The following is a 27,946-nucleotide window of genomic DNA, read 5'->3' on the forward strand; positions in this document are numbered from 1 at the left end:
TATTAATGGGCCTAAAGCCCACACTTTGCGGATCTGATTTTAGTTCAATTTCGGCCTTTCTACTTTTTTTTTTCTTTTCAAATCTTTACTCAAGGGCAAAAACGTAATTACGTGCAAAGTCTTCTTCCCCAGTTTTCTTAATTTGGTAACCCTTGTTGCAGGCGGCTGTTGCTGCTCGGGTCTCTCGTCTCCATTTTTCCGATTAGTAAGCGTTTATTCACTCTTTTTGTCAAAATTTCACAATGTTAATGCTAATTGACATATATTCACTATCAAAAGGTAATCTTTTATTTGAAACGTGTTCAAATGTTGAAAAGACTAAAACTTTCACGGTGTTTCTGTAAGATTCAACTAGGAAGTCATGTGGTTCAGAATAGTCATTTCACGTGCAGCGACAGAGATAAAGTAAAAAAAGAAAAGTATAAAGACCCGTGACCTCTCTCTTGCACGGACGTGACACGTGAGCATGATTGTACATTAGAGACGAAGCTTCGTGCCCTCTTTCCTCCTTCCATAGTTCCATTACAGTGTTCTTAAGGTACTACAACTTCCTAATGCACAGTTTCTTTCTTGGTGTTTTGGTCTAATAAAGAAAAAAGGATACTTTCTCTTCAGGGCATTGCTACTTCTTAAAGTTCTTCCCATATTTCGTCTCTTCCTTCGTCTGTATTATTAACAGACAGCCAAATCTTTTTTGTCGGTGAAGTTTGGGAGTGGATGGCTACTTTTCATACCGTTAAAGATGCGGTGAAGCTCTTTGACGCAGGTATTTCTGGAGGAAAACACATCAACAAGAGACAAGGACAGGTACTATACTTTTGTGTTTCTTTCACTCTCTGTAACATTTGTGTTTCTTGGTGTGATAGATTTTCTGAAAAAAATTGGTTATGGTTGCAGGGAGTGTTGGTGGAGGAGACAAATCTCTGTCTCTGGTCTAAAGAGGTTAACAAGTTGAAAGAAAAGATAAAGAATGCTGAGAAGACCAAGATTGAGGCTTTGTTAGAGCTTGAGGAAGCTAAGAACACGGTTGAGCATCTCAGTCAGAAGCTGGGAATTAAGCAGACCATGACAAATGATGAGAAAGATTTAGATTTGAGTAGTAGTGTAAGAGTTGTGACTTCTGAGCTATGTGTTGCAAAGGAATCGATTCATAGAGTAGCTGAAGAGGAGAGTGAATTGTGTATGTTAATGGAATCTCTGAAGCTCGAGCTTCAAAACGTGGAGAAAGAACATTCAGAGCTCAAAGAGATTGAGCAAAGAGAGAGGGATCTAGAAGCCATTGAGGATCTGGATAAGGAAACCAAAGCTGCAAAGGCAGAGCTCTCGCTGTTAGAAGAAGAGCTCAAGATTGTTCTTTTCGAGGCTCGAGAAGCAAAAGATGCAGAGGAACACGCCAGGGAACGGCTAAATGTTGCAGTTTTAGAATCTGATTTCAGATCATCAGTTGAGGTGAAAGAAAGTGGTGCTGAAGAATTAACTGAGACAGAAGCTTTAAGAGCTTGCAGAGACGAAACACTCAAGACACTAGAAATGAGTGAGAGAGAGATTGAAGATATAAAAGCTGCAACACAAGATGCGTTGAAGAAAGCTGAGATGGCTCAAGAAGCTACAATTGCGGTGGATGTAGAGCTTAAACGACGGCGTAAAGCAGCGAGTAGGATTTTGGCAGAATCCAAAATGTGTGCCAAATCAACAAAGGAAGTCATCAAGTCAAAACCAAGATCAGCTTCAAAAGAAGGTTGTTTGGTCAAGTGTTAGAAGAATCTTGGTTTCTTTTGTAATTGTGAAAATCTGTAACTTATATAACTAGAAGAAATGCCACTTTGTTGGTTGTGGTGCGACCATTGTAATCATTCACTATCAGCAATCGTATAACTAGACAAAAAAACAAATTGATGATTTTGAAATTTGTAGAGTTAAAAAAAAAGTTAATTAAGGTCAATGAGTGATTTAAGAGTACTTAAGGTCGGTTAGTAAAAGATAAGATGGTAAATATAAATAGAAGGCTTGTTTTTATTTTTCACTTTCTTCTCTCTCTCGTAACGCGCCTGAGAGTCCTCTCGTCGTCCTTATCTCGATCTGGGCTGATTCGCTCTCTGATCGGAAATTAGGATTATTGTTTTCGAAAGATGACGACTGCAGCACGACCTACCTGGGCTCCAGCTAAGGGAGGTAACGAGCAAGGTGGTGCTCGGATCTTTGGTCCATCTCAAAAGTATTCGTCTCGTGATGTCGCCGCTCACACAACTTTAAAGCCAAGGTAAGATTTCGAAACTGGGTTCTCTTCCTTTGATTCGACGCGGATTAGACTACCTGTGTATTCAATCGGAATTTTAGCTGAGATTGTTGAGATTGTCCAGAAATCTAGGGTTTATTACTAGGGATTTTTAATACGGAGATTCAGAAAAGGCTTATGTACTTTGTCTTTGGGTTGCTGAGATCGGTAGTATTGTGGCCTGTTTGTTTACCGGCTTTCTTGTTGTAGTTTTTGAGGATCAACAGTTTGAAATTATGCTGCTGTGTAAGATATTTGATCTCTCTAGGGGCTTATTTGTGTTTGATATCGGAAATATACTAGTTTCTATTTAAGCATATCTGTCTCGTTGTTTATGGGATTCCATACTCACGTACGTCTCCTACTTTTTTGTTGTTTGGCAGGAGGGAAGGGCAACACACTCAAGAGGAACTCCAGAAGATAAATCTTCGTGAGGAGCTTGAAGAGCGTGAGAGGAGACATTTCTCATCCAAAGACAAATCTTACAGTGGTAAGATAATAAATTTCAAGCCTTTTCACTATGATTTTGCTAAGGTTCTACCTTTCTTTTAAACTAATGAGGTATTTTTTAATCATTAGATGATAGAGATCGCAGAAGAGGAAGTCAGCTTTTACTGGAAGGTTAGAGAAACTCATTTATTTATTTATGATCGGTTATTTGGGTCACATTAGATAGTTTGATCATATTTTTTCTAACCTGGATGCCCTCTCTTTAGGCTCTAAACGGGACCCTGAAGATCGGATAATTCCTCGCAGTGTTGATGCTGATGATTCTGATGTTGATATCAAAAGTGACGATGATAGGTACCTATTCTTCATCTCTTCTACTCCTGTCTTCCTCTTTGCAGTTCTTTACGATGTGATTTAAATTTGGCTAAGTGTGTCAAGGTTGGGGCTGATACTAGCCTAAGTGTACCTCCTTGCTTTTCATCTAGACCATAGTTTGGGAAAAAACAATTGATATTGGAGAAAATGTTAACTCCTGGCTTTCTGTTCTATTGTCGAGTTTTTGTTGACTTCAATACTCTAGTTCCTTCAAAAGTATCTTACAATCTGTTTATCTTTGTTAGTGATGACGAAAGTGACGATGATGACGAGGACGACACTGAAGCTCTTATGGCAGAACTCGACCAGATAAAGAAAGAAAGAGTGGAAGAGAGGCTCAGGAAGGTAATATTGCTATTGTCTGCGATATTTCTGCTCAGATTGCTATTAAAAATGGATAGGATAGGTTTTTTTAAACATAATGACATAACAAAGATTTCTCTTGTTAGAGTTAATGTACTAATTTTTGGTAACATATGTATCATGCAGGAAAAGCAGCAGCAGATGGAAGAGCTAAACGCTAAGGAAGAGGAACTTCTCAAAGGAAACCCATTGCTTAATACTCCAACGTCCTTTAATGTCAAAAGGAGGTTAGCAGCTTTTGAAATCCTGTTTCTTCTTGAATCTTGGGATTATATTAACTGTTGGAAGCAGATACTGAAAATTACTCGTCTCTTTTCAGGTGGGATGATGATGTTGTATTCAAGAACCAGGCACGTGGTGAAATGAAAGCACCTAAGCGCTTCATCAATGATACAATCAGGAATGACTTCCACAGAAAATTCCTGCACAGATACATGAAGTGATTGTTGAACAATGTGTTATTGCTACTTGTCTGTATGATGATTATGAACTAAAAGCTTTTATTCTGTCTGGAATTATGATGTCTCTGTACTCAAACAACAACAGTTTTAAGCTTTATATCAAAAGCTTATGCATTTGATTTAATGTTTTATCTCACAGATTCCTGCTTATATCTTATTCATCACTCACACCACGAAACTTCAAAATTGGAAATAGCTGTGTGAAGTGTGAACTTGCTTGCATCTTTCATGTTGTCCAACAAAACTTTAGTTTAGAGCTTGAAGTAGAAGCCATTGTAATTGTAGTACCTCGATGTTCCACAGTAGCAATCCATCTGTATGCTTCTGCGAATCTCTCAATGTTTGGGACTATGTCTTTGATCGTTGCAGAAAGTGTCTTGAAGTGGAAGATGTACTCGGTTTCATATTCAGATTGGGAGATCAGATCACTGATATACAAAGCCTTGTGACCTTGTCAAGCTTCTCAGTAGCTTTGATGTTAGCGTATAGCTCTACGAAATTCTCATACATTTCTCTCTCATGCTTATCGTTCCATAACTTGACCTCCATCTTTTAAAAACTGAAGAGATGTATCAAGTTCAAAATCAATAATACCAAGTTAATAAATGAATGTAGCTAATCATCATCATATCACAAGACATGGATAATCCAGTTTCCAAAAGTTTTGTATTAGGTTTTGGGCCTTTGAGGCCCATTAACAGCATAATATTTGGTGCGCCTATGTCACGCGGTGTTCAAAATCCCTTTTCTTCCCTCTTATCCAAAATCAGAACGCGATTCCATGGCCTCCGGCAAAGATTCCGACCGTAACCTAGGGTACATGACCCTGAAGGATGCGGAATTGAAGCTTCCACGGACGACCCGGGTCAAGAACAAGACTCCGGCGCCGGTCCAAATCACCGCCGAGCAGATTCTAAGGGAGGCTCGAGAGAGGCAAGAGGCTGAGATCCGTCCGCCTAATCAGACAATCACTGATTCGACTGAGCTTTCCGACTTCAGACTCCGACGTCGGAAGGAGTTTGAAGACCAGATCCGCCGTGCGAGATTGAATACCCAAGTTTGGGTCAGATATGCGCAGTGGGAAGAGTCGCAGATGGAATACGAGCGTGCTCGAAGCGTGTGGGAACGAGCCTTAGAAGGAGAAGCTTACCGGAGCCACACGCTCTGGGTCAAGTTCGCCGAGTTTGAGATGAAGAACAAGTTTGTCAACGAAGCGAGGAACGTTTGGGATCGTGCTGTTACGATCCTCCCTCGAGTGGACCAGCTTTGGCGCAATTATATCCACATGGAAGAGAAACTTGGGAATATTGCCGGAGTTAGAGAGATATTCGAGCGGTGGATGGATCGGTCACCGGATCAACAAGCTTGGCTCTGCTTTATCAAATTCGAACTTAAGTATAATGAAATCGAACGTGCAAGATCCATTTACGAGAGATTTGTTCTTTGTCATCCAAATGTTTCTGCTTATATTCGATATGCAAAGTTTGAGATGAAGCATGGTCAAGTTGAGCTTGCTAGGAAAGTGTTCGAACGCGCCCAGAAGGAGCTTGCAGACGATGAAGAAGCTGAGATTCTCTTTGTGGCGTTTGCTGAATTTGAAGAACAATGCAAGGAAGTAGAGCGAGCTAGGTTTATCTACAATTTTGCTCTTGATCAGATTCCTAAAGGAAGAGCTGAAAATTTGTACAGCAAGTTTGTGGCGTTTGAGAAACAGAATGGGGATAAGGAAGGGATTGAGGATGCCATTATTGGGAAGAGGATGTTTCAGTATGAAGATGAAGTGAGTAAGAACCCTTTGAACTATGATTCGTGGTTCGATTACCTTAGGTTAGAAGAGACTGTTGGGAACAAAGATAAGATAAGAGAAATCTATGAGAGGGCTATTGCTAATGTTCCACCTGCCCAAGAGAAACGATACTGGCAAAGATACATATATCTTTGGTGAGTTTTTTTCTATCCATATCCTTTTATAGATTTCGCTATTAACTTCTTATGTTGATCATGGTTTGCATAACAAGGTTAAGTTTTGTTTCGTGTAACTCAACTGTCTTAGGGCGTTATTAGTTCTATCATCTTTTTCGATCGTTTAGCACATTAAGGTTACTTAATAAATCTACTAAAACAGATTCTTGCATTCTGTGGAAAGCTTTTCTTGTTTTTGTTTTGTAGCGTACATGTTCTGCGGTTTTAATCAACCACTGACTCTGATGTGACTAATTGGTGTAGGATTAATTATGCTTTGTATGAAGAGATTGAAACTGAAGATGTGGAGCGTACCCGAGATGTTTACAGGTATTCTGAAACTTTTGAAGTTACATTTAGCTACTTCACTCGTGGCAGATTAGACTAACTGTTTGCATTTGTCTTACCAAACATTTCAGAGCATGCCTCAAGCTTATCCCCCACACCAAATTTTCTTTTGCCAAAATATGGTTGCTCGCTGCACAACATGAAATCAGGCAATTAAATCTCACGGGTGCACGACAGATATTAGGAAATGCAATTGGGAAAGCTCCAAAAGAGAAGGTAAGCCTGAAGATGGTTAATCTGGAAATTTTTTACATTATTGCTCATGTTTTACTTACCGCGGTGATTTTTTCCTTCTGCAAAACAGATATTCAAGAAATACATTGAGATCGAACTCCAGTTGGGAAATATAGATAGATGTAGAAAGTTATACGAGCGGTATCTTGAATGGTCTCCTGAGAATTGCTATGCTTGGAGAAACTATGCTGAGTTTGAAATGTCTCTTGCTGAAACAGAACGAGCTAGAGCTATCTTTGAACTTGCAATATCTCAGCCTGCTCTAGACATGCCCGAGCTGCTATGGAAGGTAAATTTTTTCAGTCTAATGCATCCAAAGAAGTGAAAGACATTTCTCAGACTTTTGAACCGATTGATCATTAAAGTCTCTATATTGTTTGTGGCAGACGTACATTGATTTTGAGATATCAGAAGGGGAATTAGAGAGGACACGGGCTTTATATGAGAGACTCTTGGACCGTACAAAACATTGCAAGGTGTGGGTTAGCTTTGCAAAGTTTGAAGCTTCTGCTGCGGAACACAAAAAAGACGAGGAAGAAGAAGATGCTATTGAACGCAAAAAAGACGACATCAGACGCGCCAGAGGTTTGAAGCTGCATGGTATATTATGCGTTTTGATGATTCATTGTGACAAGTTTTAACTGTTGTGTGTTTTCTTTCTTCTACTCAGCGATCTTCGATAGAGCCAACACATACTACAAAGACAAAACACCAGAGCTGAAAAAAGAGCGTGCTATGCTTTTGGAGGATTGGCTTAACATGGAGACGGGCTTTGGTATGCTCGGGGATGTTAGTGTCGTTCAATCGAAACTCCCGAAGAAGCTCAAGAAGAGAAAGCTGAGCAGTAGAGAAGATGGCTCTACAGAGTACGCGTTGCATACATATAATTTCCCGATTTATTATCTTTGGAATGTGAGAATCGAATGCTAAAGCTTAATGTGAAAAATTTGTTTGAATATATTGCAGGTATGAAGAATACATTGATTATTTGTTTCCAGAAGAATCACAGACGACGAATCTTAAGATTCTTGAAGCTGCTTATAAATGGAAGAAGCAGAAGGTTGTTAAAGCTGGGGAATGCGTCTAGAGCGGTTAACATAATGGTGTTATGCAATACTCTTCCAGCTTAAAAAAATATCATGATGTACTTACATAGATGATTATGTCTCTTGCAGTGTTCATATTATAATGAAATTTATAGATTTAGTTATACATTAGAACATTAACAGTCGATCAAGGTTTAGCCATTCTCTTCTCTCCTGAATTTCAATCAATAATGTAAACATCGATCGTGAGAGTGACACTAAAATCTAATTTTAGACCATTTCAGATAATTTCTCCTTTATTTTTATACTGCATATGTTTTATAATATGAGAGTTTAGTTTTTGTTTCAAAATATTGTTTGTATGATGGTTATGAACTAAAGCTTTTATTCTGTCTGGGATTATGATGTCTCTGTACTCAAACAACCAACTGTTTTTATGGTAAAGCTTATGCATTTGGCTTTAATGCTTTATATCCCAGATTCCTGATTAGCTCTTATTCATCTTTCAAAATTGGAAATAGCTGTATGAACTTGTTTTGTCATTTTCTTGTTTACATCTTGTTATCAAAGATGGCAAATACTTATTTTCTTGCGAAGACAGAAGTATGCACAGAGACGGTAGCCGAATGCCATAGCAAGCAGAACCCACAGTTCTTGCAAGCCGCCATTCAAGTTGACTGTGTCAAAGGACGATGAGCTTTGCAGTGTCCTGCACCCGCCTTTGCTCCCACATTCGAAAAGTTGGTCCGCTGAGTATTGAACTTTCAATAGCAGCCTGAAGCCGTAGTGCATGAAGGACAAGTACTTCAACCACTGCATGAATTTGGGTATGTGCTGCATTTCGAGTTCAAAAAGCGTGCGTCACTTTTTGTTATGATTCACTAGAAAGAGTAATCCATCAAGGTATATAAGTTGTGGTACCTGAACATAGTAACCTCCGGTTAGAAGAAACAGCATTAGTACCAAAGAGGCGATCATACCAGCTCTCTTAATGCTCAAAACTGAAGCTCCCAAGAACTCTCCTGCTCCCTGCAGTTACATTGGTAAAAATACATGTTTTAATAAGTTCGAAAAAGAGACAAGTTCTCGATATTTTCTCTGCTTACTTGGCTAGTTATGGCTATCAATAGTATAGTCAACACGGTGAAAAGGAAGCAGGGGATGGTCCTATTGAACCCAGCCATGAAGTAGACAATGATCATGAAGAATGTAGGGTACAAAACGTGTGCCACCATATCACATAGTGTACTGCATACGTAATACACACTTAGTCTGTACATTTCTGCTTTTCTTTCTTTCACCAGGTAGATCTTCTCGAAGGGGAACACATATACCGCTCCAAAGAGTGATGATGATGTCCAGAAGATGCAGATATAGAACATCAAACCAACCTGCAAGTAAGCTTACAAGATAAATAGAAGGCTTATAACTTTGGCATAATCACAAAATTTATATATGTAGTTTCCATACTTGGTCTCTAAGGTGCGCCTCTGTATCTGTCTTTGACTTCCACCAGAGAAGACCCAACACAACGGCCACACCAAGTGATTGAACTAGCCTTAGCTTATCAAAGTAGTCTCTACGCCGCTCTCTGAATGTTCTTCTTGAAAGAATCAAGAACTGATCCCACCATGAAAGAGTCCAATCCTTCTTCACTTGGATTGCTATTTGAAGATGCTCTGGGGCCTTTCTATTTCTATGGTTTTCTTCCTTCTCTTTTGGCTCCAAGTCTGTCTTGTACCTTTGTTTCAAGTACTGCAAAACATAAACACTAGAATTGAGTCCCATTATAACTCTTAGTATATAGTCTATGACTTCATGTGATCCTTACTTTCACTAAGACTTCCTCAGAATCAGGCTGAGCGGTTTTGGCAGACAATAGTTCGTCGGGTAGACTAATGTCTGACACTTGTCCGGTTGCCAAGTCTAGCAAGAACTCTGCTGGGTTCATTGCAATTTCAGGTAAGATTCTCAAAGATGAGAAATACTCCATAGATTCTTTGGCTTTGCCGTAAAAGGCAGGGTGCCCTTCTGAGATCAGTAAGAGCTTATCGAACATGTGAAACATTCTGCTTGATGGTTGGTGAATTGTCGTAATAACGGTCCTTCCTGCCTGAGAAAGACAAACTGAACCTTGTTCTTCCGTATCTTTCAAGAACTTTGTTAGTAATCTATTTGCATGTAAAAGAAATGTTGATACCTTAGCTACTCCTTGCAGAATATGAAGAAGTTTGGTGGCAGAAGTGGAGTCAAGTCCAGAAGTTGGCTCGTCTAGAAGCAACAGAGAAGGATCTACGAGAATCTCGTAAGCTATACTTGCTCTTTTTCTTTCTCCACCTGATATTCCCTTGACAAAACCTCCTCCAACTCTTGTCCGACGGCATCTTTCATTGTTTTTTTCAACAAAAATTTAGTTCAGAACAGCAACGAGACAAAGAACAACCAAAGGTTTGAAACAAGTGTTTACATGAAATGCGTCTAGACATCATCAAATACATGTTTGAAGCAATTCTAAGAGTTCTCACTATAAGTTGTACCTTTCAAGGCCAAGCTCTTTAATGATCATCTCTATTTTGGCGTATTTCTGTTCCTTGCTCATGCTACTTGGAAGTCTCAAAAACGCAGCAAATGCCAAGGTCTCTTCCACAGTAAGTTGTGGCAACAGAACATCGTCTTGCGTCACAAAACCAATTCTGGAGAACAATGAAAGATTAGTACATAATTGTATGATTCAGGTATGAGAAATATCCAACTCTGGTATCTAACCTCCTCTTAACAGATGGACTGTAAGGAATGTCATTATAGGTAAGCTTCCCCTTGACATTATCTGTCAATCTTCCTCCCATTATCTTCAAGAGAGTTGTTTTGCCACTACCCGAAGGACCCATCAGCGCAAGGATTTCGCCGGGACCTGTGCTTCCTGTTATGCCTTTCAAAATGTGTTTGTACCCATCTGGATCCGGATTCGTATGTGTTACCACCTTTGACACCATGGTTTTCACCAGGTTTGCCGAGCTAGCTTGACTGTTTCTCACCTTATACTCCACATCTTCAAACTGCATAATATAAAGAAAAGAGGCGAAACCAATGAGCTTTGTCTCGAAGAAGGAAAATCGGAAGCGAAAGAGAAAGAGAAACCTTGAGAAAGATGGGAAGTGGGGCATCTTCGAGAGGATAAGAGGAAACAAACTCTTCATCGATGTCAATCTCGGATGAGTATTGGTTTCTGAGGTAAGCTTGGGGCATGAACTCCATGTTGTGAACTATGCCATTGCTTCCTGTAATCTGCATTACATGATTTTCTTCAACTTCTTCTGTTGATCTTCTGATCTCCATGTTATTTTTCTTATTCTTGTACGACAAGAATATTGATATGAATGTAGGCTTGTGTTATATAACGGAAGAAGTGTGTGGATCAACTGTGTCAAACCTGAAACTTGCTTGCTTTTTGTGTTCTCTTTTTCTCTCTGTTTATCAGGGTGTTAGTTTGGTAGACCATATTCTTTCAATGTTTTTGTATTAAATGGAATTGACTTGCAGAAGGAAAAAATGAAATAAAATCAGTTTCTTTACTTATAAGTCTTATATGGTAGGCTAAAATCATTTACAATTATCGACTTGGCTTGCTCATTGGCGATCACATTGTGCTAACGTATGAGAATAAATGCTCATTTGCTCATATCAACTGATCACTTGTTTATATTGTAAGATTCAGAAGAATTACAGATAAACGAGATCCTTGAAGCTGTTTGGGGTACTCACAAAAAAAAAAAAAAAAAAAGGGCACCAATTTTCTTGTCCCCTTGTCAAATTGCCACATACTAATTTCTTCTTGCGGGGTGATGTATCCTAAGTATGTACACAAAATCACTCAAAATTCCAGACTTGAACATCTCTTACCAATCTGAATATGCATCTTTCTAGTAATACTCCTTGACCTAGTAGTTGTTCCCCAGATTTGTTAGTGCGGCTTGAGGTTGCTGATTAGTTATGTGTGAGGGTCCTATGGGTTCAGTCCTCGTAGATATAGTAGGAGGCGCCAGTACGGGCTGTGTTTGTTGGTATATTCCCGGGATCCCAGGCTGAATGGTTGGGAAAGCTATTGGGTGACCTTGAAGGGAAAAGTTGTACATGGGACTGGCCTGCAGATTGGCTAGACTCTGCCCAGCCAATATATACATTGAGCCCTGTTAAAAAAGGTATAGCATAACATGCAATGACAGTAGGGAGAGTCAGAGAAAAACTAACCAGTGGTCCAGTTGTATAAATGTTTTCCTTCTTTTCTTCCTTGTGGGTGGTGTTTACGGTGGCTGCTGATGGGATGTGGTTGAAAGCGTATAAAGCATATGGGAATGGAATTGTGGTAGGTGGAGAGTTGCCAATCTCGCTTCCTGGTTTGATGTGAGTGAGAGGTAGTTCAGCCCCTGGAGGTGCTGAAGCATCATCTCTGGGTGGTAAGTAAGACTGTTGTTGGAACCCGTTTGGGCTCAAGTACTGGTGAATGTATGGTTGCGGCATATAATAGGGGGGGAAATATGGACCATAAGGGAAAAAGTTTAGAGAGTATTGTTGCCTAAGGTGCATTGCCTGTTGAGCGGCAGCTATGGAATACTGGTCAGGGTAGGAGATCAGTGGAGCATCACACTTTGCAGCCTGAAATTACCAACAGAATAGAAAAGACAGTGATTAAGCATTGTATTCAAATTTCCAGGCAAGAAAAAACACGTGGTTGGCCTGATGCTGACAATGAATGCACAAGACTAAAAAGACATTGTGTGGGGCATCTTGATAATAACCAACCTGATGAGTGTCTGTGATTGGTAAAAACTCGTCCTTTACTTTATCTCCTTCTGAACCGTCTACAGAGAGAACAGTTTGATCTGGCTGCAATGTTAGCTCCTTCTGAGCTGCTGAATTTGAAATCTCATGATTCTTATCCTGAGAAAAAGTTGATACATCTTTCCTGCAAATCAAATTCATATAAAGGTATATCATATCAGAAACTCATTCATCTGAGACTCTAGATCAATTCATAAGAATATTGAAGCAAGTAACACTGTAAGATTTAATCAAAGTATCTATTAGTCACCAACCTAACTGATGCCCCATAGGCCGCTGTCCCATGAGAAGACTCACTATTGGAGTCATCACACCCAATAGTACAATTGTCAGAAGATGCCTCTCTCACAAAATTAGAATCGAAGCTCCCAAATGTCAGACCATTTTCCAGCATTTTGGCAACCTGAAGGTGGACAGGAAATGTTACGTGTGGCTGTTCACCAACATCTGACTTGAGAAGCGACTGATTCTTGCCTTTATTGGCTGCAACCTCACTCTTAATGACTGTTCCAATTAAAAAAAGCCATAGGTCGAATCACATAAGGGGCTGTAATCAAACTCAGGAACAACTTACTAAAAGAAAACAAAATGCACTTAAAGCTACAAGGATGAAGAGCATTTATCCAGTATAATTTATACCTCGCTCTGACGGTTGTGGGATCTGAGAAGTTCCATATACATCGTTCTCTACAACAGAATCTGATACAGCCACTGGTACAGTACTTGCTTTAGACTTATCCGGCTCAACAACATCTTCAGACAAAGAAGTAGACTTGGGGAGAGGCTGTTCCTCTGTGACTCCCTTGTTCACAGGGGAGATGATAGCATCTTGAAGTTTATGGTTACTGATTCCACTTGGAAGATTTATAGGGTTAGGGGCCCTGAAAAAGAATACAATGCGTTAGGAAGCCCATATCCAAACAGGGTATTAAAGACATGGACAGAATTATAAGTATGGATACATTATGGAAGAAGGTTTTGTGTCGTTTCTTGCATTGTTAGGAGCAGAAGAAGCAGTTCCAGAACCTCCTATTATGTGATTAGCTCCACTCTGCTTTTTAAAAGCTGCAGTTCTTCCATTACTGGCATCTGCAAATCAACAAAGAGCTTCAAGGAAGGAAAACATAGTGCACAAGTTTAGAAGTAAAAGAACATAAACCACAAAGACCTGTGTAACTTGAAGCAAAGTTCCTCCGTCCAGTCCGGCCCCTTCCTTGTGTATTTGGCACTAAATTCTGCAACAGGTAATAAGAGAAACGAGATGATATAAGCTACTAGTGGAAGTGATATACAGAAATGTGAGGGTTGCTAAGTTAATTCAAAAATCATGAATCTTAATAAAAAATTATTAAACAGAGAACTCAAGACAACACTTAAACCGCAAAAGAGAGGATTCAAAAGAAAATAAAAAGGAAAGCTACCTCTTTCTTTCTCTCCCGTTTGCTTCTCACCTCATGAAATGTATCTGAAACATTTCAAAGTATCAGTAATAATATGAGAATACACGCCTGCTATCATTATGTTGATCTTGAAACAGTAGACAGAATCCAAACTTAATCATAACCCAGATGCCCAATCTCAATCAAAGCAAAACAAAAATTCTCTTTCCACAGTCCAGCTAGATTCGTAAAGATTTTTTTAAACGACAGTTTCTAGTCATGAACCCAAATTTTGCATATTCCATTTCAGTAAAAAAGATTCCTTATTTGAACATTCCCAGACATATTATACCAAATGGAAATCTCACAAAAACTTCAGATTCTAAGCACAACACTTCTTCTAAAACAGAGAAAAAAAGACAAAACCAAAATCGACAAAGAGCATTAAATAGCAACATCCAAAACAAAGTTCAAACAAAACCCTAGGAGAAGCACGCTCAATCATTAAAAAAGAAGAAGAAGCAGAAACAGTAAAAGAAAACAAAGAAATGCTGAAACTTGGTGAGGAAAAACAACCTAAAAAGAGGAGCTTCTGAGTGGTCTCATGTGGATCATTGAAACACTCCTTAAAGACAGAGAAGATATCCTCGTCGGAATGTTGTTTACCGGTAACCTCTCTGATGTTTTGAATGGTTTCAAGCAAATCGGCCGGAATCGAAACCCTAGAGCCGCCATCGCAGCTGCTGCTGCTCATGTTGGTATATAGATTATAGAGAGAGAGAAGCGGAGGGAGGAGGAGCGAGAAAATATGGGTCAGAGCCCGGACTTGAACATAGAGAAGACTTCATATATACTAGTATTTATTTCCGTATAAAACTACCACTAAATGTCTTTCTCTCCGTATTTTTATACGCTGACGTCACTCTTGAAACTTTAATCATTTTGTATTGTTGAATAAAATAATACTGGTAAGACCGACAACAAAGTTGATATGGCCGAGTTGGTCTAAGGCGCCAGATTAAGGTTCTGGTCCGAAAGGGCGTGGGTTCAAATCCCACTGTCAACATTTCCTTTTTTTTTTCTTGTCTTTTTATAAGAAAAGGAAAAATAGACAGCTGTGGAAAAAAAAAAGATATTACTTGTTTTCTTTTCCGCGAGTCGATGTCCAAATTTAAGAATATATATATATTACACGACTTAGCTATCTCCTCTAATTAGAAGACGAAGAAGATAGATATATCAGATCTTATCAAAACCCTAGCTTTCGGTTTCTCTCTCGATCCTTAGCTCGGAGAATTTCTCAATCGAAAACTGTATTAGGAGCTGCGATGGGTTCCAGATCTCGTAATGATAATTTCCAGTCCGGCGATGGCGCTAGTCCTGGGTACGTTTACTTCTCATCATACCTCTTGCATGTTTAAATCCAGAGGATTAACGATGTGATTAGGGAATATCTCATAATCTGTGGCTTTGAAACTTTGTTTATAGTTTCGGTTCAATGTTTAATTTATGTTTTGCTTGGAATTTGTGTGTAGCAGTAAAATATTCATTGGAGGATTGCACAAAGATACGACTAATAGTAAGTCTCTTCTCTTCTGCTTGTTTTATTTTAGAAATCGTGTTTCTAGGTTTCGTTATGATAGGAGTGTGTGTGTTTCTGATGTTAGTCTTGTTTGGGATGTTGATGCTGGTTGCTCACTTTGATTTTTGATTGTAGCTGTGTTCAATAAGCACTTTGGCAAGTACGGGGAGATTACAGATTCTGTCATTATGCGTGATCGACATACTGGACAACCTAGGGGTTTCGGTTTCATCACCTTTGCTGACCCTTCTGTTGTTGACAAAGTTATCGAAGATAATCATATCATCAATGGCAAACAGGTCTCTCTTTGCCCACTTCTCTTTTCTTCCTACACTATTTTGGATTTATATAATGGATTTGATTAATTGTTTGTGGGTTCTTGGTCAAATACTTTTTCCTTGTTTTTGATGGAACAGGTTGAGATCAAAAGGACTATTCCCAAAGGTGCTGGCGGCAATCAGTCAAAGGATTTCAAAACAAAGAAGATTTTCGTTGGTGGTATACCCTCCACTGTTACAGAAGGTATACCTCCCTCTTGCCATGAGATTTTGCTTTTTATGAGAATGTTGGTTTCCTGTACTTATTGGAGATGCTTCTTCTTTTGATCAGATGAACTTAAGGACTTCTTTTCCAAGTATGGGAACGTGGTGGAGCACCAGGTTATCCGAGACCATGAAACAAACAGGTCCAGAGGTTTTGGTTTTGTAATTTTTGACAGCGAAGAAGTCGTAGATGAATTATTGTCCAAAGGAAACATGATCGATATGGCAGACACTCAGGTAAGCTTCTACAAATGGGGCCTAGAATTGTGGTACATGCACACATATATATCTTGGTTTCATTTTGAAATTTTCTGCTTGTTTCTTTCATTATACACGTTTAACTTAGTTAGAATTCTACCCTCTAGCTTACCAAATGTAAGGAGGTTGTCACAGTAAGCTAGGAAGTCCCTGCTATAGTTTGGATCCTTAGCATAGCTAGGTTAATTAAGTTGCTTTGTTGTAGGTGGAGATCAAGAAAGCTGAACCAAAGAAATCTCTAAACCGTTCACCTCCTTCTTACGGTAGTCAACCTAGAGGTCGTTCTTCTAACGATAGTTATGGCGGTTATGGTGGACCTTACGGAGGTTTTCATGGAGGTTATGGTCCTCCAGGTCCCATTAGGTCACATGGAGGTCCTCCTAGTAGGTTTGCTGGGGGATATGGGTATGGTCGTGGCGGTGTAGGCCCTGAATTTGGAGGAGGATATGGTAATTATGGGGGTGGTAGTTTAGGAGGTTACCGGAATGAACCACCCCTTGGCTATTCTAGTCGTTTTGGACCCTATGGGAGTGGGTTTGCTGGCGAGGGATATGGTCGTGGAGGAGGGGAAGGCTATGGGGCATATGGTGGTGGAGGATATGGTCGTGGAGGTGGGGAAGGCTACGGGGGATATGATGGGCCTGGTTACGGTGGTGCATATGAATCTGGTGTCCCAGGTGGCAGTTATGAAGGAGCAGGTGGTCCATATGGGAGGGGTTATAGTAGCAGTAGTCGATACCATCCATATGCAAGATAGGGTCGAGGTAATAGCAATCAATAGAAGCTATAGAAGCTTCTCTCACAGGTTTCTCTAGATTGTTCCAATCGCTCTAGGTGCATTCTAGAGTTATCATGTAGCGCCAACATCAGGAAGGATTGCTAAGGACAGGAAGAACATCAAAAAACTTTTATTAGATATCTTTTAGTGTGTGTTTACCTAATTTAAGTGTTGTCTTATCTCTTTAACTTAGATTGTGTTATGTAGACTTTAGAATATTTGGGTTTGGAGTTTGTTTCTCACTGGCACAAGAATAATTTAGAGTAAGCCTATTTATCATTTGGTAGTCTTGTTAGATGATCAATCACTCGCTTAGCTTAGCTATGCACAATCATACGAATTAGCTTAAGAAGCTCTGCAAAATGTGCATTCATCTATTCTTTAGAGCTCAAGTTAAACTTTATGTGGTGTCTTCTTATCTCTGTAGATTTTGTTGTTCCGAACAAAGGTTCGAGGGCAGTTAGTGCATGTGTAAGTAAGTAGGCATATTTTTGTCAGCTGCGTACGTAGGTTCTAGCTACAAATTGGAATTGTATATGTTTTAAAACGAATTTTAAAATCAAGTATAATGTTTTTGAAAATTATCTATATAAGCATGGTTATTATTTGGTTTTTGTTTCCTTATTTTTTAGGGTAAGGGCCACGGATATTTTGTTTGAGATTCGTTGTTCTAATACTGTGGATTTTGTTATCTATAATTTCTCATTAAAATGATTACATTTTAGTTTGTATCATTAAATAAATTTTACCTATGTAATACAGTACACATTGTACATGCTTTTAGAAGTTAATATAAAATCCTAACTTTATTAAGTTATAAGTACAAGTATGGATTGCTCCAAAAAAAAAGTACAAGTATGGATTGATACAAATGTAGAAGGAAAGGTTAACAAACAGCAAAGAGACAATTCTAAGACAAAGTGAACAGAAGGTCTACCCAAACAAAGTTGATAACATAAATTAGCGATTTAAACGACGGGGGAAACATTTTTTTTAATCTCAATAGATTAAAGCAGTGGCGGAGCTATAGCATTAGGAGGGGGGTCAATTGACCCTATAACTTTCATAAATTCCTTTTATAAAGCTTAAATATTGTGGAAGCCCCCTTGGCCCATTGGTTGACTAAGGGTTAATTAATGCTTCTATACCAAGAGGTATGGGGTTCGAGTCCCAGATATTGCGATTTATTAATAAATTTGCAGATTAAAGGAGGCAAGTGTGCAGGAGATCTCCAGCGAAGTACAATTATAGCCGTTCGCCAGGATTCCACGCCGAGAGAGAAGTGTCGTCAGGTCATGGATCATTGAAGGTGTCCGTCAAGAGCGTGGAGAATGAAGTGTCGTCTGCCGTGGATCTAATAAGGGTCGAAAGGAATTGTCCGTTGTAGAATCGTCTATGTAACAGTTCTCATAATTTGCAATAAATAATAAATCTAGACGTAAAAAAAAAAAGCTTAAATATTTGGTATTTAGTTTATAATTTGGTTTGAAATATTAAATTGACCCCCTTACTCCACGTTCACATTCTATATTTGCATCCTTTGTTAATTTTGTTTCTTCCATTTAAGCATATCTTTTAATTCTTTCCTTCTATCTTATATATCAATTTCCATTTTTCTTCTATTTCCTAGCCCTATTTTAAATAGTTTCCTTGGTAACTATTTTCATTATTTCCCCTATTAATTGTTTAATACTGTAAAACCTCTATAAATTAATAATGTTGGGACCAAGAAATTTTATTAATTTAGAGAGGTATTAATTTATCGATAAATTAATAATTATTAATTTATTAAGAGATTTTACAAATTTTGTAATTTTTTAAAGAAATTTCTATCTAAAAATAAAAATTTTCTTTATAAACAATATCTTTTAAAAACTAATTACAAGTAGAGAAACAAATATTAAGTTTAAAAAACAACACAAATTTTTTTGAATAGTAGAGTCATATTTCATCAAATTTTTACATTTGATATTTTAAATATATATCATAGTAATTCATATATAACATATATAAATTTATATAATATATATATATATATATATATTGATAATTTAATACAATTATTAATTTATGGTATAGATGGGACCATACATTTACATGAGATTTTCAAAAAAAATATTATCTTATTAATTTATCGATTTATGTTATATTTTACACTGGTCCCAACTTGGGACCGGAAAAATTTATTAATTTAGAGAGGTTATTAATTTATAGAGTATTAATTTATAGAGGTTTTACTGTATGTCTTTCCTCTAAACTTAACATGAATTTATCTATACGTGTGGATTAATAAATATTTTGAGTAACAAAAAAGATTTATAATATGGATGTTCTTGTATTTCACACAAAAAATTAAGAATTTCTAAAGCAATGTATATTTTATCCAAAAACAACAATAATTTATGAAGTTTACAACACTAACGATATTATTTGTGGTTCTCGTTTTTTAATGAAAAAAAACTAATAGTAATACCTAAAAAAATTTGAAAAAAAATCAATGATAAAATTTTATTCCAAATAAATAATTAAATATTATAACATAATATTGACCCCTGTAAAAAATATTTTTGGCTCCGCCACTGGATTAAAGGCCAATCTTATCAGTATAGTGCATTGCAAGTTTGCATTTTTGTTAACAAAAAAAAAGTTCTATATTGTTTTTACACTTTCTTCCTCCGTTTTACCTATTTTTATAACGCGAAAACGATTTTCCAAAATCTCTATATATTTTTTTGGTCGATTCCAAAATCTCTATTTAATGGACGAGTTTACTGCAAAGAAAACGACAATCTCGGATATTCAGAACCACAAAGAAAGGACAAAAATGAAAATCACTATTTTTAGATACATAACTTTTACATAAACTTCTCTTTTTTAACTCTACAATTTCTTTTCTTTTTTTTCAGTTTCGCAATTCCGACTATTTTTAGACTTTTCTCTATTCGTAAAAAGGTAGAGAAAGAAACACACGAGAAAGAGAAGGAGAAAACAAATGGAAGGGAAAGAGGAAGAAGCAAAGAGGAGGATGATGATGAAGATCAAACTTAAGGAGACAGAAGCAGAGATAAACCAAGATGATATTAAAAGACAAGAAGCTTACAATATGTCTCCACGTGTACGTCGTGGTGGTGGTGGTGGTGGCTCGGTAGGTATGAGCAAGTCATCGAGCGTGAGGCAAAACTGTTTATGCGCACCAACGACACACCCTGGCTCCTTCAGGTGCCGTTACCACCGTCGCAACGCTGGACTCGGCATGTCTCGTGGCATATCCGTTCCCTCTAACCTTTCCATGTTGGGTGGTGGAGACTCTATCTCTGGCTCTCCCAAGTGATTCATATATTAATGTGTTTCTTCTCATCAATTTAAAATTCTCGTATGTGTGTGTGTATATACAAAAATGCGTAAGTAGAGAAATCTCTGGATATTCATTCACTTTGCTGTTTGCACAAATCTATATATATAATAGGAGAGTCTTCTCTCCATCTAGACTATCCACCTAAGCATCCACCTAAGCAAGACTATTTATTTTACATTAAAATAATTTTAGAACATTCATTTAGTGCATCTTTATATTACATATAATTAATAGAAATTTTAAATCAATGAAAAATTAATTATGTAAAATAAATGAGATGTTAAAATAATAATAAAAATACTATGAATTTTTCATTAGTGGTAATACTATAATTCAAAATTTTAAATGATAAAAATTTAAATTGATCATACTTTAAAATTTTAAATGTGTTAGTGAGTTTTAGAATTGAAGTAAATTTTAAATGCATGGTAGAATAAAACTAAATTTATGTAATTATCTATATATATATAATAGGAGAGTCTTCTCTCTATCTAGACTATCCACCTAAGCATCCACCTAAGCAAGACTATTTATTTTACATTAAAATAATTTTAGAACATTCATTTAGTGCATCAGAACATTCATTTAGTGCATCTTTATATTACATATAATTAATAGAAATTTTAAATCAATGAAAAATTAATTATGTAAAATAAATGAGATGTTAAAATAATAATAAAAATACTATGAATTTTTCATTAGTGGTAATACTATAATTCAAAATTTTAAATGATAAAAATTTAAATTGATCATACTTTAAAATTTTAAATGTGTTAGTGAGTTTTAGAATTGAAGTAAATTTTAAATGCATGGTAGAATAAAACTAAATTTATGTAATTATCTATGTAAAAATTTAAACAAGAAAATAAAATGTAAAGTGAAATATTCGTTTCTAAGAACAATATACTACATATTTTTATTTATTATAAAACTTTTTACTTCAAGAAAATAAAATATTACTAAACTCAACTTAAATTTATAATGTAAGATAAAGATATTTTAAGAGTCACACTTTATCTTGTGAAATTATTAAAAACAAATCTTGAAAATTTTAAAGCCTTATCATCCATCTTAAAAAAAAAAAATCAATGATCGCATTATTCATGAGTTCTACAACAAAATATATAAAAATGATATGTAAGCCGTTAAAAAAGAAGTGATATGTAATTTGTGTAGCATATTCTCAAGTGGAACTACAACTTTATAACATGATCAGAAAGAAAAAGAAGTTTGATATCTCATCAATGGAATCAAATGCTTTTAACAAAATAAAAAGAGTATTGAAAGATAGTAATTAAGGAAAAAATAGCTATGATATGTCTTGAAAATCAATTCATAGTCCAATATATATTATATGTGAGTCAATAGAAAGTGAAAAGAAAGTAGATGTCGAGAGGCAACGAGTGCATCATAGAAGATGACGATTAGTTAAAAGTGTTTGAAAATAAATTTCTAAAACTTAGAAAGATAATGCAAATGGTAAGGTAAAATCTTTGAGATCTCATTCATTGTGTGAAACGAATGGGTTCTTAGAAAATATATGACATATATTATTAAACAAATTATTAGATTCAAAGTTGGACTTAACTGTTTGGCCATGTAATCATGGAAAGTAAGATAAGATAGACATATTATAACTTAGTCAAGAATTCCCTTATGGCACGCTGCATTAGCTTCGATGGGTGAAACAAGCTCGCTAAACCTGTTCTAGCAATATGGTATTATAGATGTACCTTTACACTAAATAATGTTCATGAAACTCTGTATATTCGCATTTTATAAGGAATGATTTTATGTTCGTATCAATATTTAATCATATATAATATCTACAATTAGGTCAATAATTGATAATTAATATCAAAACTTTTAAAGATATGTCCTCATGGAATATGAATAAGAAAGAAACTTTTTTAGAGATAAATGATCATTAGATGGTCGTCGATACGTTTATTTTTTCCGCGAATTTCTTAAGTGATCTTAATTACCATGTGATATATATCAAACTATTTATTTGTCATGGAAACAGTATCGTCGAGAATATATATGTTGTATATCGCTTCGTAAAATAAATTTAGCATTTATATAGATTTATCTTTTAAAATTTGAATTATTATATTTATGCTCAAATATTTATCTTTTAAATTTTAATGATTATATTTTATCATTAAAAATTTATATTAATAGAAAATATTTAAAATTAAATTCCACGCAACGCCCGAGTACAAAATCTAGTGAAATAAATTCAAGTGATCGTGATTTTTGTTTGCATCGATTAAAAGTACAAAATGCGACTCTGATCCCCGCACGCCGAGATCCGCCTAGACAGGGATACTAGAGAAAAAATCATAAACCATATAGTTCCGCCGGCAAGGTCGGATTTGTACAACGTCTATGACCACCCAGTCGACGCTAGACGCTCGTTTAAAACATTTTGTTTTGGTTGGACAGATGGTAAAATTGAGTTTCCAAATCGTGTTTCTCAATACAAGTCACGTTTGAGGGAATAGGCTTGGAGATTAATGACAAAACATACAAGCTTTTAGGCTCAAGACTCATGAGTATTGGGAAGAGAACAAATTATAAGATTACACTAGAATTGGGAAATGGTACAATGATCTTCTCGGATAAACAAAATGTGCATCCGGGACATATAACAGTAGCTCTGTAATAAATTTACATAAAGATAAGAGAAGAAAGAAATCTAAAACAAATGTATCACAGAAGAAATAGTAAAAAAATGGGTCGACAAAGTAATTGAGGTTCAGGTAGTGGGTCGTGTCCAACTGGTTTGAGATGTACTTGTATTCCCATAGTAAACTTTTTTGGTAGATTCGTCCCAATATGCCTGCGAGAGAGATAGTCAAGTGACATTGTTTTAGCGACTGAGTTCTCATTCAAGAATCAAACGCTAGTGAAATGGTGAAAACTTAATACCTGCCATCCCGACGGGAGATTTGCTGAGAGTTTGGTTAGATCAGGTTTTTGCTGCTTATCGGGGTCTTTCTTCTGAGACTTCTCGGCTCGTTCTCTCTTCCGCTTCACTTTCTCACGCCTAATCACATCATACAACCACATTAAGTAAATTAAATAATGTTACTGGGGAGGAGATAAATAAATGTTGGCATTAGAGAGTAACTAACCAGTCACCACCGAGAGGTTGGAAATTTGCGTTGTCTTTAGCCTCTCCACTCGCGATTTGTCGAGATTTCCATTCTTCGATTTCTCGTTTTCTTTTTCTATCTAGGATTCCGGAATCATCTTCTTCTTCTTCACTATCGTTCAGCTCCTCTTTCGCAGCTTTCCACTGACCACAAGTGGAGACACCTTTAAGTTTTGGATCTAAGGGAATCTAGAAAAGGGTTGTATATAAGGAGATTCAAGAAATAAATAACATACCTTGTCAACCAAACTCGAAACCTTTTTATTTGACCTCAATGTGGATGTAGCAGCAACTGTCCGCTTTTTTAACCGTTTCACTGTTACCAAAGCCAAGGACTTATAAGCAAAACTCAGGTATGCTCAAACTATGAATGTGAAAAACGAAATTCGATTAAGAATATATCATACCTTTCGTTTGACCCTTTGCTAATAGAGACGATCCACCTGTAACATCTGTGGATTGAGAAGTAGTTGCCGAAGATGCAATCTCAGCAAAGTCATTGGATCTCGAACTAGGCACTACAACTGTAGAAGAATTGCTTGAGATGTAGTGATTAGCAGAACCAACTCCACCGTGATGTAGCGATGACTCCGTGGAGCTAATGACAGGAAAAAGTGGAGCTGCACCATTGAAATCGTAATAAGCTTCACCAGCACTGGCTGCTGTGGGAGCAACTTCACTTGTACCAGGAACAGTTTCATAATAAAATGTCGACTGGGGAAGAGAAACTTGAGATCCATCGACATGGCCATAGAACTGAGTATTAGGATCTAGCGCAACAGAATTGGTATATTGATAATTGGACTCTGGATAGGGTAAGTTGTATTGTGTTGCATAATCAGCAGATTGCTGCATATAAGATTGAGGTACAGTATAGGGAACTCCGAGAGAGTCACTGGACAAAGATGAAGGGACATGGCCATTTTCAGGTGGTGGAGGAATTGGTTCGCTATAACTGTCTGGTGGCGGTGGAGGAACATCTTCACTCTCAGACGGCGGTGGTGGAATCCATTCCTCACCCGGAGGTATTGGAACATCTGCATGGAGGTTGGATGGCTCTGTTTGGCTGAACATCTTACCATCAGAAGTATCTATCACTTGAACAGAAGACACTGGAACTGATTCTTCAACCTCCATATCCACATCCATGTCAATATCTTCCACATCTGGGGAGCCAGCCTTCTGACGCATCTCAGTTGAAGGAGTAATATCAGACTGCCCAGCTGGATGACTTCGGGAGTATTTAGGAGATCCATCGCCGATCACATCAGCTGATTCATCTGAATGAAGAGATTTTTGAGATTGAGCTAGCTCTCCATCTCTTTCACTGTCCTCAGATTCACTCTCTGTATTAGCATCTGCTACCAACTTTTCTTCAGGAGGGCTTTTGTTAGTTTCTGCAATTTCATCCATTACTGCAGATTTTGCAAGCTGGTAAATCTCATCGTTAACACTATCTTCCAGACGCTTAAGTTGTTTCTCAGTGTGAAGCCAAAAAGAAAGTAAAGGTGAGCTATCCAATATGAGCGCCTTTACATCAGAATGTCTGACTTCAACCTCCAGAATGTACTTTGTTATCTGCTCATTGCTGTGAAAGTTCCCATGCGACCTATCAATTTTTTGAAATTAGAGATAAACATATTTTAGAGAAGATAAGGAACTGTGATCTTTTTACCTAACAATATAACATACGTAAACAAGAAGATGCAGACTAGAATATGTTACCTCTTCAGAGACCTCAGCTTCTCCAGTAAGCCTTCGATTTGACTCAACAAGCGAGATGGGAGCTCAGTAGCCGCTCCTGCATCAAAATTAGTACGCACATGATCTGAATTTCCTGGCCTTGAAAGGTACTTCTGACTATTAACAACAGAGTCTATCCGACATTCAACTTGATGACCATCTGTTCCTAAACTTTTGACATATAGATCTTCACTTTTGTTTCTCTCATCCAGCTCAACAGTTGGAAAAGTCGAATAGTCAGTTCCTGTGAAACTATTTTGCACAGGTAGGAAATAGCTTGGTTCAACACCAGCAATCAAGGTGGACTCATCTGTAACCATGGGCCCAGACTCATTGTACCCGGTCCCATATGCACAGGCAGTTTGAGTCAAAACTGTAGGAATTTCCCACGAAGTTTCCCCAGTTTCTGTATTCCAGTAGTAATACTGATTGCTCTCCTCATGCAAAATCAACTTCCACTGCGAAGTAACATCTGTGGGAGCATGGTGCTCCAAAGACACGCTGCCAGATGCTTGAACTGAGGGATCTGTATGCTTGTTTAGTCCATCCAAGATTGTTGAGCTACTCACAGTGACAAAACCACTTTCTCCTTCAGCTCTAGAATCAAGTGCAGAAGAATTCTCCCCAGCCTGCTGTTCGTCAGCCATCTGCATTGTGGTAACTGCACCTGATTTGATATTTGTATCTTTGTGACCTTCTTGAATTAATCCATCGACCTGGTATAAATAAAACTCATCAAGACTAACAGAGACATCATCATTACTGCGTTTTCTATAAGTTAGTTGTTGTTACCTGCTCATTTTTATTGGTTAAGGAACTATCAGCAGAGGCATCATCTGCTTTCTTATCCGAATCTTCTTCCACCTCATCATCACTATACTGGCCAAGTAAAAGCAAAGGGTTTCCTGTTTTCTGACCTGAAAATAAAAAAAATAAAGCGTCAAACTTTGGAAGCCGTACTAACTCCATACCTAGACTTCAGTTATATGAACTGCTAAAATAATAGCAATGTGATAGTTTAGGTTGCATTAGAAATTAAAAAAGGATAGAGAATAGCATCGGGGAAGATTTATCAGCGACCTGTCACAAATAATGACAAAGCCGTCAGTTAAGCGTAGCAAGCCAAAACATCCAGAGACATACGAACCGCTAGGAGCTATTTCCAGAAGAAAGTCCCCAGAAAGCTTGAAGCTGCAAAATAGAGCAACTCATTGAAAATATCACTGTGTCTTGGCCTGAACTGATGTCATAAGATGTCCTCAAGACCACAACCACTCTAATACTCTGAGAAGAAATTTTGGTGACAAACAACAAAAAAACAAAAATTTCCCAATTTTGCACCATAAACATGTCGAGCACTTATGGGGCTTGGCTACATAGCGGATTTTGAAGATAGCTGATGGAACCCACCTGAAGAAGAAGGTGAATTGGGTAACTCATTAAGCTCTGTTTGTTCCCGCTCAACTCCATCACGCACATCTGAGCCACCCAAATCTCCTACAAAATATATCAAAACATATACTAAAAAAAAGGCCGAGAAACGCAAATTCGAAAATTTCTACAAAAAATCTAAGTTAAAATTATCAGACTCTTTGTCAGGTAGCCTAAGTCAATTCATTAACTGGCTTTCCTCAATAGAGAAACGAGATCGAATCCACAAATCCGTCAATCTAATAGAATTAATCCAACAAAAGAGCAGAAATCGATTAGACAAGTTTAGAAGAAGACAAAAAAAAGGCATACCAGAGGAGGGTTCCGCAAAGAGATCAAGCTTGACACGACGGCCGGTGCTATTCATGGCGGCGAAACGACGCTCTTTTCTCTTCCCCATCAGATTTCTTACAATCTCTCTTCAGACTCTAACCAAGCCAATTAAAAAAAAAACAAAAAAAAAACAGAAATAGCTTTCGCGTCGCGTCGAAGGTCAAAACTAGGCCTGGGCATTTGGGTATTCGGGTCGGGTTCGGGTCGGATCTTTCGGGTTCGGGTTTTTCGGATTTAGAAATTTTGGATCCGTTGGGTTATATGTACAATTTTGGGTCGGGTTCGGTTCGGGTTCACTTCGGGTCCGGGTAATTCGGGTATTGGTTAGAGAACCCATAAATAACCAAAACTATTTCGGGTTTCAGTACTACTTACCCAAACTTTGTCCAAATATACCCAAACATACATAAAAGTACCCATAAAACCCGAAAGATCTGAAATTATAACAAGTTGTTCCTTAAGACAATAATATAAAACAAGAAGTAAACCTTGTTTTGAGTTTGTTCCATAACTTAAATCATTAAACAAGTCACAGATTCAAGTTATTAGTGCATATATGTCCTCATATGTGTATATATGTTCGGGTAATAAAAAGTACTCACGGGTATCGGGTTCGGTTCGGGTATTACCTGATACCCACAGTTATTTGAAAACAGAACCCGATCGGGTAATTAGCCGGAACCGAAGTGGAACGGGTTCAGGTATTTCGGGTCGGGTTCGGTTCGGTTCTTCGGGTTCGGGTATTATGCCCAGGCCTAGTCAAACTTTATATTCGAATCAAACGACACCGTTTCCCCGCAATAGCCGCCTCACTGCCTTAGACGTCGTGCCGTTTTAGTTTTTACATTGTTCATTGCATGTCGTTTAAATAATCGATTAAGGTTTGTAAATCAGACCTATCCACATTCAGACCGATCCACATTCAGTCCGATTACACATAAAACTAAAACCTTAAATTGTGTCCAAGCAGTTTCATTTTTAATAGTTAACCAATAAGATAGATACTGTAGGTAAGTATATTTCAGTTCATAT

General features: G+C 37.4%; 8 protein-coding genes and 1 non-coding gene across 15 annotated transcripts; 6 read left to right on the forward strand and 3 right to left on the reverse strand.

The window, feature by feature from the left end:
- Positions 1 to 107: 107 nt before the first annotated feature.
- LOC9321018 (WEB family protein At3g13190) lies at positions 108 to 1,899 on the forward strand. Of its 3 annotated transcripts, none has more exons than XM_021032843.1 (4): positions 108 to 205; positions 346 to 538; positions 707 to 807; positions 898 to 1,899. In XM_021032843.1, the coding sequence occupies exons 3-4, from the start codon at positions 718 to 720 to the stop codon at positions 1,756 to 1,758; spliced, it is 951 nt and encodes a 316-aa protein (XP_020888502.1). In that variant the 5' UTR covers positions 108 to 205; positions 346 to 538; positions 707 to 717; the 3' UTR covers positions 1,759 to 1,899. The 3 variants fall into 3 exon arrangements, with proteins under 3 accessions (XP_020888502.1, XP_020888501.1, XP_020888503.1); XM_021032842.1 differs by having other exon boundaries at positions 109 to 205; positions 616 to 807; XM_021032844.1 differs by having other exon boundaries at positions 159 to 205; positions 356 to 538; positions 616 to 807.
- A 100-nt stretch (positions 1,900 to 1,999) lies between these two features.
- On the forward strand, positions 2,000 to 4,060 carry LOC9318874 (protein CWC15 homolog). Its single transcript, XM_002882762.2, has 7 exons — positions 2,000 to 2,260; positions 2,659 to 2,765; positions 2,855 to 2,896; positions 2,992 to 3,079; positions 3,346 to 3,445; positions 3,590 to 3,690; positions 3,783 to 4,060. Exons 1-7 carry the CDS (start codon positions 2,130 to 2,132, stop codon positions 3,904 to 3,906), a joined length of 693 nt encoding a protein of 230 aa, XP_002882808.1. The 5' UTR covers positions 2,000 to 2,129; the 3' UTR covers positions 3,907 to 4,060.
- A 596-nt stretch (positions 4,061 to 4,656) lies between these two features.
- On the forward strand, positions 4,657 to 7,802 carry LOC9321019 (crooked neck-like protein 1). Its single transcript, XM_002882763.2, has 7 exons — positions 4,657 to 5,865; positions 6,151 to 6,216; positions 6,306 to 6,450; positions 6,539 to 6,757; positions 6,855 to 7,053; positions 7,139 to 7,334; positions 7,435 to 7,802. Exons 1-7 carry the CDS (start codon positions 4,706 to 4,708, stop codon positions 7,553 to 7,555), a joined length of 2,106 nt encoding a protein of 701 aa, XP_002882809.1. The 5' UTR covers positions 4,657 to 4,705; the 3' UTR covers positions 7,556 to 7,802.
- A 199-nt stretch (positions 7,803 to 8,001) lies between these two features.
- LOC9318876 (ABC transporter G family member 26) lies at positions 8,002 to 11,002 on the reverse strand. The gene is made up of 9 exons (XM_002884907.2): positions 10,653 to 11,002; positions 10,281 to 10,570; positions 10,052 to 10,207; positions 9,715 to 9,898; positions 9,346 to 9,627; positions 8,985 to 9,269; positions 8,621 to 8,905; positions 8,436 to 8,543; positions 8,002 to 8,348 (listed from the first exon to the last, which is right to left on the reverse strand). The coding sequence occupies exons 1-9, from the start codon at positions 10,848 to 10,850 to the stop codon at positions 8,079 to 8,081; spliced, it is 2,058 nt and encodes a 685-aa protein (XP_002884953.1). The 5' UTR covers positions 10,851 to 11,002; the 3' UTR covers positions 8,002 to 8,078.
- Positions 11,003 to 11,156: 154 nt separating this feature from the next.
- On the reverse strand, positions 11,157 to 14,573 carry LOC9321020 (GBF-interacting protein 1). The gene is made up of 9 exons (XM_002884908.2): positions 14,309 to 14,573; positions 13,775 to 13,818; positions 13,522 to 13,588; positions 13,316 to 13,442; positions 12,993 to 13,234; positions 12,608 to 12,857; positions 12,315 to 12,477; positions 11,763 to 12,167; positions 11,157 to 11,674 (listed from the first exon to the last, which is right to left on the reverse strand). The coding sequence occupies exons 1-9, from the start codon at positions 14,484 to 14,486 to the stop codon at positions 11,453 to 11,455; spliced, it is 1,698 nt and encodes a 565-aa protein (XP_002884954.1). The 5' UTR covers positions 14,487 to 14,573; the 3' UTR covers positions 11,157 to 11,452.
- Positions 14,574 to 14,717: 144 nt separating this feature from the next.
- TRNAL-AAG lies at positions 14,718 to 14,798 on the forward strand. Its single transcript has one exon. It is a non-coding gene; the product is annotated as a tRNA-Leu (tRNA).
- Positions 14,799 to 14,923: 125 nt separating this feature from the next.
- Positions 14,924 to 17,171, forward strand: LOC9321021 (heterogeneous nuclear ribonucleoprotein A3 homolog 2). 2 transcript variants are annotated; one of them, XM_021033087.1, is made up of 6 exons: positions 14,924 to 15,116; positions 15,271 to 15,311; positions 15,450 to 15,613; positions 15,731 to 15,836; positions 15,924 to 16,093; positions 16,320 to 17,171. In XM_021033087.1, exons 1-6 carry the CDS (start codon positions 15,061 to 15,063, stop codon positions 16,869 to 16,871), a joined length of 1,089 nt encoding a protein of 362 aa, XP_020888746.1. In that variant the 5' UTR covers positions 14,924 to 15,060; the 3' UTR covers positions 16,872 to 17,171. The 2 variants fall into 2 exon arrangements, with proteins under 2 accessions (XP_020888746.1, XP_020888745.1); XM_021033086.1 differs by having other exon boundaries at positions 14,940 to 15,116; positions 15,268 to 15,311.
- Positions 17,172 to 19,477: 2,306 nt separating this feature from the next.
- Positions 19,478 to 20,383, forward strand: LOC9318877. Its single transcript, XM_021032871.1, has one exon. It carries the CDS (start codon positions 19,885 to 19,887, stop codon positions 20,221 to 20,223), a length of 339 nt encoding a protein of 112 aa, XP_020888530.1. The 5' UTR covers positions 19,478 to 19,884; the 3' UTR covers positions 20,224 to 20,383.
- A 2,425-nt stretch (positions 20,384 to 22,808) lies between these two features.
- Positions 22,809 to 27,039, reverse strand: LOC9318878 (formin-binding protein 4). 4 transcript variants are annotated; one of them, XM_021031857.1, is made up of 9 exons: positions 26,894 to 27,039; positions 26,561 to 26,647; positions 25,943 to 26,067; positions 25,133 to 25,866; positions 23,815 to 24,995; positions 23,644 to 23,723; positions 23,388 to 23,551; positions 23,182 to 23,299; positions 22,809 to 23,092 (listed from the first exon to the last, which is right to left on the reverse strand). In XM_021031857.1, the coding sequence occupies exons 1-9, from the start codon at positions 26,979 to 26,981 to the stop codon at positions 23,009 to 23,011; spliced, it is 2,661 nt and encodes an 886-aa protein (XP_020887516.1). In that variant the 5' UTR covers positions 26,982 to 27,039; the 3' UTR covers positions 22,809 to 23,008. The 4 variants fall into 4 exon arrangements, with proteins under 4 accessions (XP_020887516.1, XP_020887515.1, XP_020887518.1 ...); XM_021031856.1 differs by having other exon boundaries at positions 23,815 to 25,016; XM_021031859.1 differs by lacking the exon at positions 26,894 to 27,039 and adding an exon at positions 26,231 to 26,341 and having other exon boundaries at positions 23,815 to 25,016; positions 26,561 to 26,651.
- Between the last annotated feature and the right edge of the window lie 907 nt (positions 27,040 to 27,946).

This window comes from Arabidopsis lyrata (genome assembly GCF_000004255.2).
Source record: "Arabidopsis lyrata subsp. lyrata unplaced genomic scaffold ARALYscaffold_3, whole genome shotgun sequence".
Classification (NCBI taxonomy): domain Eukaryota; kingdom Viridiplantae; phylum Streptophyta; class Magnoliopsida; order Brassicales; family Brassicaceae; genus Arabidopsis; species Arabidopsis lyrata.